We start from the raw sequence: 10,422 nt of genomic DNA, 5'->3' as shown, positions 1-10,422 counted from the left end.
CTGCACTTCCACCCAATGAGACCTATCTATCTACAAAGTTTCATGGTGATATCTCTTATAATTTTAGAGTAATGTCCCAGACAAAGTTCAAAGTGTCAAAATGAACAAAGGGCAATAACTCCAAAAGTAGGCAAGACAGCTTTACAGTTCTTGTGCACTGCAAACTTACTCAATTAGATCTATCTACCTACAAAGTTTCATGTTGATATCTCTAATACATTAAGAAATATGTCCCGGACAAAGTTCAAAGTGTAAAAATAAACAAAAGGGGATAATTCAAAAATTAGGCAAGGCAGAGTTAAGGTTCTTGTTCACTGCACACCTACTCAATGAGATCTATCTACCTACAAAGTTTCATGTTGATACCTCTTATACTTTTAGAGTTATGTCCTGGACAAAGTTCAAAGTGTAAAATAAACAAAGGGGTATAATTCAAAAATTAGACAAGGCAGAGTTACGGTTCTTGTGCACTGCACACCTACTCAATGAGATCTTTCTACCTACAAAGTTTCATGTTGATACCTCTTATACTTTTAGAGTTATGTCCCGGACAAATTTCAAAGTGTAAAATAAATAAAGGGGGATAATTCAAAAATTAGGCAAGGCAGAGTTACGGTTCTTGTGCACTGCACACCTACTTAATGAGATCTATCTACCTTCAAAGTTTCATGTTGATACCTCTTATACTTTTAGAGTTATATCCCGGACAAAGTTCAAAGTGTAAAATAAACAAAGGGGGATAATTCAAAAATTAGGCAAGGCAGAGCTACGGTTCTTGTGCACTGCACTTCTACTCAATGAGATCTATCTACCTACAAAGTTTCATGTTGATACCTCTTATACTTTTAGAGTTATGTCCCGGACAAATTTCCAAGTGTAAAATAAACAAAGGGGGGTAATTCAAAAATTAGGCAAGGCAGAGTTACGGTTCTTGTGCACTGCACACCTACTCAATGAGATCTATCTACCTACAAAGTTTCATGTTGATACCTCTTATACTTTTAGAGTTATGTCCCGGACAAAGTTCAAAGTGTAAAATAAACAAAGGGGGATAATTCAAAAATTAGGCAAGGCAGAGTTACGGTTCTTGTGCACTGCACTTCTACTCAATGAGATCTATCTACCTACAAAGTTTCATGTTGATACCTCTTACACTTTTAGAGTTATGTCCCGGACAAAGTTCAAAGTGTAAAAATAAACAAAGGGGAATAATTCAAAAATTAGGCAAGGCAGAGTTACGGTTCTTGTGCACTGCACTTCTACTCAATGAGATCTATCTACCTACAAAGTTTCATGTTGATACCTCTTGTTGTTTCAAAGTTATGTCCCGGACAAGAAAAGGGGACGGACGGACGGAAAGACGGGCGGACGGACGGACAAGGCGGCGACTATATGCTCCCCCGAAATTTTTTCGGGGAGCATAAAAAACACCTTTTATCAAAGGGCCATAACTCGGCCAAAAATCATTCAACCAGATAACCCGTGCAATATGCGCAAGGACTTGAGCGACAGATCAATCCTGTAAAGTTTCATTGAAATTGCATTAGTGGTATAAGAGAAGTTGTCCGGACAAACTTTAAAATTAAAAATTATTAAAGGGCCATAACTCTGACAAAAATCATTGAACCGGAAAATGCTGCTAATATGCACAACTAGACTTGGTACTGATCATTCCTGTAAATTTTGGATGAAATTGCACCAGTAGTTTATGAGGAGTAGTCCGGACAAGTTTTGTGACGGACGGACAGACAGACAACGGAGAAGTGATCCCTATATGTCGCCTATATGGCGACACAAAAATCAATTATGTACAATCATGTATTAAGTTATAGTAAAAAAATAACATTTGTTAACATAAATTCAAAGATCAAGGGGAATAATTCTAGAAATAGTCACGCTAGAGTTATGAACCTTGTCACACAATATGTGTGTAATGATAAGAAATATATATTTGAAGTAGATACCTTAAAAAGTAAAGAAGTTATAATATTTCTTAACGAAAATTCTAAGTTCAAAGAGAGATAAATCTGTAAATATTGCTTCAAGTGTTATGAGCATAATGTCACATAAAATGTAATTGATGATAAGGAATAAATAATTTGAATGTTGAGGTAGATACCTTTAAAACTAAAAAAGTCATAGTAAAAAATAACATTTTTCTAGTAAAAAAATCTAAGTTTATAAGGAGATAATTCTTGCAATATTGGTGCTAGAGTTATGAACCTTGTCACATAAGATGTAGATGATGATAAGGTACATATATTTGAAGTATGAAGTTGATCCCTTAGAAATAAATAAGTATCAGTAAAAATAATATTTTTAAGGAAAATTCTATTCAATGGGATATAAATCTGAAAATATTGGTGCAAGAGATATGAACCTTGTCACATAAGATGGGGATGATGATAAGGTACATAAATTTGAAGTATGAGGTTGATCCCTTTAGAAATAAATAAGTAACAGTAAACAAGAGGGCCATGATGACAAAATTCACGCCACACCGGTGTTGGGAAAGATTGCAGATTTTTGTTTATATAAGTTGCAACAACTTGTTTCGCAATCGAGCTGAAAATAAATATGTTTAAACCAATCTCAACGAACGTCTCCGTATAGGAATCAAACCCGGGTCGTCCAATTCAAAGTCAAAAGCTCTACGTTCTGAGCTAACCGGATGACGCCTGATGGCCTTATTGAATGCAAGCCTTTCAATGAGGAAAAACTTTAAAACGAAATATTTTGTACTAAACATTTGCCCATGCACTGTTAGCGTCCACGAATATATTTTCCGGTTCAAAAATTTGGAATCAATCAGTACAGAGCTTTTTAACCAGTATGGCGGATAGCCAAAAATACACTGTTGTTTTTTTTTATTTCAAATTGATAATTACATTGTTTAGGATTTTTTATAAATGATTTAATGTCTGAAAAAGTGATCCCTCGGAAGCATTAAAAACAGAAAACTTACATGGAAATAACAGACTCGGTTTGATTGTGTCTGTACATGAGGGAGGAAGGCAAGACAAATGAGTTTTTTATGGGTTCTTTTATGTTGCTTTGAATTTATGAGCATAACTATTAGACGTCAGGCTTGGCAATCATAAAGTATAACGTTACAAACTCGTAACGTCCAATATAGTGTATTGTTAGAAATGCGTTAACATTGTATCTGAATTATTGACCTAATATAAAACATTAAGAACTATTCAAATTCCAATACTCGTTTTACAAAAACCCAAACAAACAATCTTAGTTCAGTCTTTATTTGGGTCGGTATCGTTAATCGAATTGATTAACAACGACTGACAAATTGTCTCTATTCTTTATTTTGTTATCTCGTGTAGGTATACCTATGTAGCAACGTTATTACTGATGATGTTTTTGTGACTGAATGTTTATAACATGATTTAACCGGTAATGATGGACATAAAGGTTAATGTTAATAACATGATTTAACCGGTAATGATGGACATAAAGGTTAATGTTTATAACATGATTTAACCGGTAATGATGGACATAAAGGTTAATGTTTATAACATGATTTAACCGGTAATGATGGACATAAAGGTTAATGTTTATAACATGATTTAACCGGTAATGATGGACATAAAGGTTAATGTTTATAACATGATTTAACCGGTAATGATGGACATAAAGGTTAATGTTTATAACATGATTTAACCGGTAATGATGGACATAAAGGTTAATGTTTATAACATGATTTAACCGGTAATGATGGACATAAAGGTTAATGTTTATAACATGATTTAACCGGTAATGATGGACATATAGGTTAATGTTTATAACATGATTTAACCGGTAATGATGGACATATAGGTTAATGTTTATAACATGATTTAACCGGTAATGATGGACATATAGGTTAATGTTTATAACATGATTTAACCGGTAATGATGGACATAAAGGTTAATGTTTATAACATGATTTAACCGGTAATGATGGACATAAAGGTTAATGTTTATAACATGATTTAACCGGTAATGATGGACATATAGGTTAATGTTTATAACATGATTTAACCGGTAATGATGGACATATAGGTTAATGTTTATAACACGATTTAACCGGTAATGATGGACATAAAGGTTAATGTTTATAACACGAATTAACCGGTAATGATGGACATAAAGGTTAATGTTTATAACATGATTTAACCGGTAATGATGGACATCACCAATACTTTGAAAGCATAGTTACATTACATGTATATTTAGGGAGGTGACAACTATGGAACGCCTTTACTGACATTTAAATGATGATTATCGTCAGAGATCATGTATATACACTAACAGGAGAATATATTTACACTAACAAGAGATTACATTGACAATAACAAGAAATCATATTTTAAATAACAAGAGATAACAAGAGATTGATATACTTACAATAACAAGAGATTATACTTACAATAACAAAACGAGATTATATTTACAATAACAAGAGCTTATATTTACACTAACAAGATATTACATTGACAATAACAAGAAATCATATCTTCAATTACAGCTGATCATATTTACATTAGCAGGAGAACATATATGTATAAAAACGAGAGAGCACATTCACAATTACCTATCATTAAGTTACTGATATTTGAAGATATTGACGGTTTCAAGAGACCATATACACAGTACGATCCTTCAGTTATCATTTTCTGATAAACACGTGCCGTCGAAAATGGCTAGACACACTTCATTCCATGAAGTCTTTAAGATCAATTCACCATTTTCGATTTTCCATTTAAATTTTTTACAATTCTTAAAAATTCTTTTAGTTTCTTCCTTCCTTAATTTATGAGCTATACCATCTTCAATCAAAAATATGATCTGTTTTTCCTGTGCAATGACTTGTTCCAACATCCAACAGTATAACGCATTACTGAAGAATTTCTCTGAAGCAATAACGACGACAGACGACGATGATGCTAAATTATTGAAGAACACATCAAAATCACTGCGGCCTCCATCAGAATCTTCGTCGCAACATACCAACTGTCTCTCTGCTCCTATTTCATGTTGTAAGTTTCTTTTAAGGGGTGCAATAAAGTAATTTTCTACAAATTCTCGATTCATAAAGTGTTCACTGTCGATCATATATCTTTGTTCACTGTCGCATTCTTCGTTACCGCTATCTTCAAGTGAATAGACAAGGTAACACGCATATTTGTATTGGTGAAGACCAACACGGAGACGCTCAATTACATTATATCTATGCTCCCTTTGTCTTATAAGAAACCGCCTTTTGTATAGTTTATAAACAAATGCAACGATTATGAGAATGAAGAGAATGGCAGACGAGCATGATGAAATAATGTACAAGAGTAAGTTACATAAGTGTTTTAAATGTTGCACTGTCTTTTCACTGATTTCAGTTTTTCGACCATCATTATCTAGACATTTCAGGTTTTGCGATGTTATATTGACATAATTGGTTGTGAGAATCCATTGGATGAAATGTTTTGCGTTGCATGTGGAACATGAAATGCTGTTTGACGCAAGAATAACAGTTGCGTTCTTCTTTTTATGGTAAGAACTATCAGGTATAGAGTTTAGACGGTCGATTGAGAGATCATTCAAAATGTGTATTAAGTTGTTTCTTAGGTCTAAAGTTTTCAGTTTGCATAAATGTTCCAAACTGAATGTCACCTGTTGAAGTTTGTTGGAAGAAAGGTCTATGAACTCCAGGGCAGAATTGTTTGAAAACATGTTATAAGGAATCGTCTGTAAATTGTTTTCTGAAAAACTTATAAACTGTAAATAACTAAAAGATCCAGCCAGCTTTGCAAATAATGAAATGTTTTGCTTTTCCATTATGAATAATTGATTATTCGTAAAGTCTAGCATTTTAATTTGAGGTAAACATGTGGCAGCAAACGGAGTAAAGAACTGGAGGCCATTTTCTGAAAAATCTACCACTTCAATACTTGAAATCGAATTGTTGGTGCACCGTAAGTCGAAATGTCTCAGATTATTTTGCTTAATGACCAATTCGCGCCCGTGAATATGCAAAGGTTTGTTGATTGGGAGCGTGCAGTTAATAATCCATATATGAGTCGTTTTCGGGAAAATTGATGTCCCATTTACACTAATTGGTGTCAGTATACCACTGAGCACACGAATAATCCGTTCATCTGTAAAATATTCATTTGATAACACTAGTTTTCCAGGAGGAGGCATGCCAGTTTTTGGGAGTTCCAAATAGCTTAAATCCATAACTTTTAACGATGAAAGATCACTGATATTGAATCCTTTGTCATCTGTATGACTAAGTTGTGATTGAGAAACATTGAATTTTTCTAAAGATTTAACACAACCAAAAATGCTAAGACGCAAATAAGATATTTCTGAACCGATGATTTCAATTTCTGTTACTCGTTTCGTTTGTAAGATGTTTCCAAAAATTAAATCAACCACAAGTGGTCCTCTGTAATGACTCAGCCTTGATATTGCTAACACTTTAAGATTTCTTAATTTATTTGTTCCGTTTAAACTGGCTAAGAAATCTTGCATATCCAGTCTAACACACGAACTCACATTTAATACTCTGACTGAGTTTGCTCCAACAAAAGCGTCAGCAGATAAAATGAAATCAGCTAAAGCTAAATGTAAATGTAATTCTACAAGCACCTTTAATTGACTAAAGCAACCTGCATCCAATGTTAATGTACCAGAGACTACTGATTCGTCACTTATTTCCAAATATTTTACAAATCTCCAATTCTTTGTTGCAAAAAATGACCCATTTACAACTAGATTTTCATCAACTTTCCTAAAGTTTTGTATAATAACACGGGAAACCTTCTCTGGGAGTTCATTTGGAAAGTAATTACAATTCAAAGTGGCATTATTTTCTTTGTGGCAGTATGTTTTTGAAATTGCTGATGGTAAAACACATAAAAATAATGACAAATAAATAGCACTCATCATTATTTCTTGCACATGTACAGCTTCTTTGTGTTTCTGTCCCTCTAATCTTCTTGCATTTTAGATTGACTGTTTTCTACACCTATACAACTTTGTCTTGTTAATGCCCATCCCTCTAATCCACTGCATAAGAGTTACATTTTAGAGCGTTCCGTATATATGTGCAACTTGATTTGTTGCTGTGCTTCTAATCGTCTTAAATTTCTGACTTGGCTATGCTGTGCACAACCTGTTCAATTTACCGTCCTCTAATTTTCGGTTTGGCTATTCTATGCACAACCTGTTCGAGTTACCGTCCTCTAATTTTTGGTTTGGCTATTCTGTGCACAACCTGGTCGTATTACCGTCCTCTAATTTTTGGTTTAGCTATTCTATGCACAACCTGTTCGTGTTACCGTCCTCTTGTTGTTAGTATGGCTATTCCCTGCTCTTTTACGACTTATTCATGTAGCCGCGTCTGTTATCTTCTAGAAATTCTGATTTTGATGGTCACTCGGACAATCTTTTTCTAACTTATCTCATCATGTGATGAATTAATGCAATTATGTGTATCTACACAAAAAAAATTAAATACATTTACAGTAATAACGTTTTCCATAAACATATTTCAGTCAATTATTGTAAAGTATTATAGATGTCAATTACTCATTGACAAACTTTTACATATTAAGTATTACAAAATATGAAGCCGCGGCGGAAAAATAAAACGGAAATACTAAGTGGATTTTGATATACACAAGTTTTTACGATGAAAACTTCGAAACTACCGAGTTATTTTACAGTGTTTCACGATTAAACTCATCTCTCTGCTGGTATTTCAAAAAGTTAATCCCTCTGTTAATCAAAGTTCTTTTTTAAATCTATAAATCGTCTTCTAATGTAGTTGTTTCCTCTTGCATGTGTCCAGGAACAACAAAATCTATAGAGGTAACAATTAACAAAAAGAAATGTAGTTTGATGACTTTTAAGAAGTAAATGAAAATAGAAATACCTCCAAATTGTAAACAAAGCAATCAATTTCTGTATATTTAAGTGTTTTATCAAAACATTTGTGTGCGTTTCATATTTGATGCTACTAGCTCCTTTACATTAATTTCAGAGGAGGACACCTCTTTTGTCTATCCAAACTATTATCTATCCCTTTAATCACTAGTAGCGTAACATGCACACAGGCACTGTTTGATGTGGGACAAGAATGTCAAAATGAAGAGCTTTTCTTAATACTCGGACATTATTCCCCCTACAGAAATGGTTCTTCGAATGAGAACAAAAAAGGCAACACTTGTTAAAAGGTCAATGAAACGTCATTGAATAGCAATATAAAATAGTGAAAAAACGTACGTATATAATTGCTTTTATACATCGCCTAACAATGTTCAATGCCAAATAGAGCTAAAGATAAATATTGCAACACTATTATATATGCGTCCATGATATCAGTTATCATTGCATTAACGTATGATATATTACAACAATAACAACCATTTTATTTAAAGATCCTGTATGTTGTAATTGAGGTTGTGTACCACACTTAAGTGAAATAATAATATATATATGTACATGTATATAATTATGCTTATAAAACAATTTTCAAACATCGAAGAATATGTAAAATACGTACTGCAAATATTTGTACACATTATATGTAATCATTAAAATATAGGCATTCTTTTCTTATTGATAAAATTGACTTAGACTTTATAGAAAATAAATTTTTATTACCTCCCTTTATTTACATGAAATGTTAAATTCGGTAATATCTTTATAAATAATGTTTTTTGGAACATACAAAGTTGATAAATCTTAATTTGAGATGTCATTTTAACTCATGTTCTTTAAACTTAAGACAAAGTGAAATATCTTCTATAAAAGTATGAGTAAAATATTTTTTCTTCTTGCGGCTAAACATTATCGCAGTATTTTGTGACATGTATCTACAATATTCTTCTGTGATATACGAACATTTCAGAAACATTATAATCAGAAAACCTTTTCCAGCTATTTGTTATGGATGATATGCATTCTGGTCTGGTCTCATTATATAGTACAAATTCTACATTTATTTCATTTTATTTTATTTCTTTTACATAGTGAAAGCATGTCCGACATAATTATGATAGGCTCTGCTGTGCTACTTCAATCGTTTATGTACATATTGAATTGCGGAATGATCAAACACTCCGGTTTTAAGCCGATTTCAACGTCAAATGCTCATTTTACACGTACCGCACATTTGACATTGTTACATAAAAATTTGAGAGCATTAAGACCAATATTGTCGAGATTTTTTCCAGAGAACAGTTTTATCAATTCTGTCGTCATCAGTAGTAGAACACTTGTTGTTTAAATCAGAAATGTATATCATATATACGTGACCATTCTATATAGCAACCTACTTATTCAACACTTCTGTACATGTATATAATATTGAACTTTCACGTCAGGTTCAAGTCGTTTTAAGGACACTTTTTCTTACAGTATGTATTTTAGCCTGTATTTGTTGGTCGTTAAACATGTCTAACCGTTGTGTTAAAACACTGGAGTTCATGGCAAATGCATAGCTATACCGGCACATCATCGATGAACCTTATACAGATTTCCGTTCATATGTAGGTTCTTTTTTACTAAACGTTTCACTCCTTTACAAAGCACGTAGCTATATAATAATTCAACATTCTTATTACCATTCAGAATTAAAACTGGCAGAACTGTTGGCGGAACTCTCGGACAAAGACTGTGTATTCTGCCAACGAAAGAAAATGAGCCGCGTCACGACAAAACCAACATAGTGCGTTTGCGACCAGCATGGGTCCAGACCAGCTTGCACATCCGCGCAGTCTGATCAGGATCTATGCTGTTCGCTTTCCAGCCCTATTACAAGTAAAGAAACTGATAACGAACAGTATGGATCCTGATCAGACTGCGCGGATGCTAACCTTCCTATTTTGCTATATACCGGTAATTATATTACTCATCTTTTGCTGAGCACCAAAGGTTTCTCACTATATTATGAAAAGTTCTTTTTTAATGTAATTATCTATTTTGCATAGTTTGATACAGCAAAGTTTTGAGTTGGTACCAAAGCTAAATAAAGCTAAATGCATGATGTTATAACAGAAAGGTCTTGTCACGGAGTACTTGAAGCAGAGACACGTTATTGTCCGTATACACCGGTAAATAACAAAATTATGGTCGTTCGAAGGCGAGACTCTGATAAGACGGCATTTGAATGTAGCAGAGATGTGGAAGGCTGTAGTGATTTAAGGAGTAGGTGAGCACAGCGTGAGGTAGTTATAGCGCATGGTGTATATCACACCATTGACACCGGTAAAGCCTCGGCAAGGTATCAGCTGTATGGTACAACCGTCAGGAGACGTATGACAGAGAAAGACAAAAGGTGACGAGAGCAGCTAAAGACGATTCTTGATTACCCAGGCCCTTCTAGACCCAGTATAACAATTGCAATGACTCGTTGTCACC

General features: G+C 33.6%; 1 protein-coding gene across 1 annotated transcript; it reads right to left on the bottom strand.

Moving 5' to 3' along the window:
- Window positions 1-4,659: 4,659 nt before the first annotated feature.
- Window positions 4,660-6,945, bottom strand: LOC132723630 (toll-like receptor 4). The gene has a single exon (XM_060708394.1). It carries the CDS (start codon window positions 6,943-6,945, stop codon window positions 4,660-4,662), a length of 2,286 nt encoding a protein of 761 aa, XP_060564377.1.
- Window positions 6,946-10,422: the final 3,477 nt, after the last annotated feature.

This window comes from Ruditapes philippinarum, unplaced genomic scaffold, assembly GCF_026571515.1.
Source record: "Ruditapes philippinarum isolate M1 unplaced genomic scaffold, ASM2657151v2 ctg1207_1_1_1_1, whole genome shotgun sequence".
Lineage (NCBI taxonomy): Eukaryota > Metazoa > Mollusca > Bivalvia > Venerida > Veneridae > Ruditapes > Ruditapes philippinarum.
This window is presented reverse-complemented; position numbering and strand designations above follow the sequence as displayed.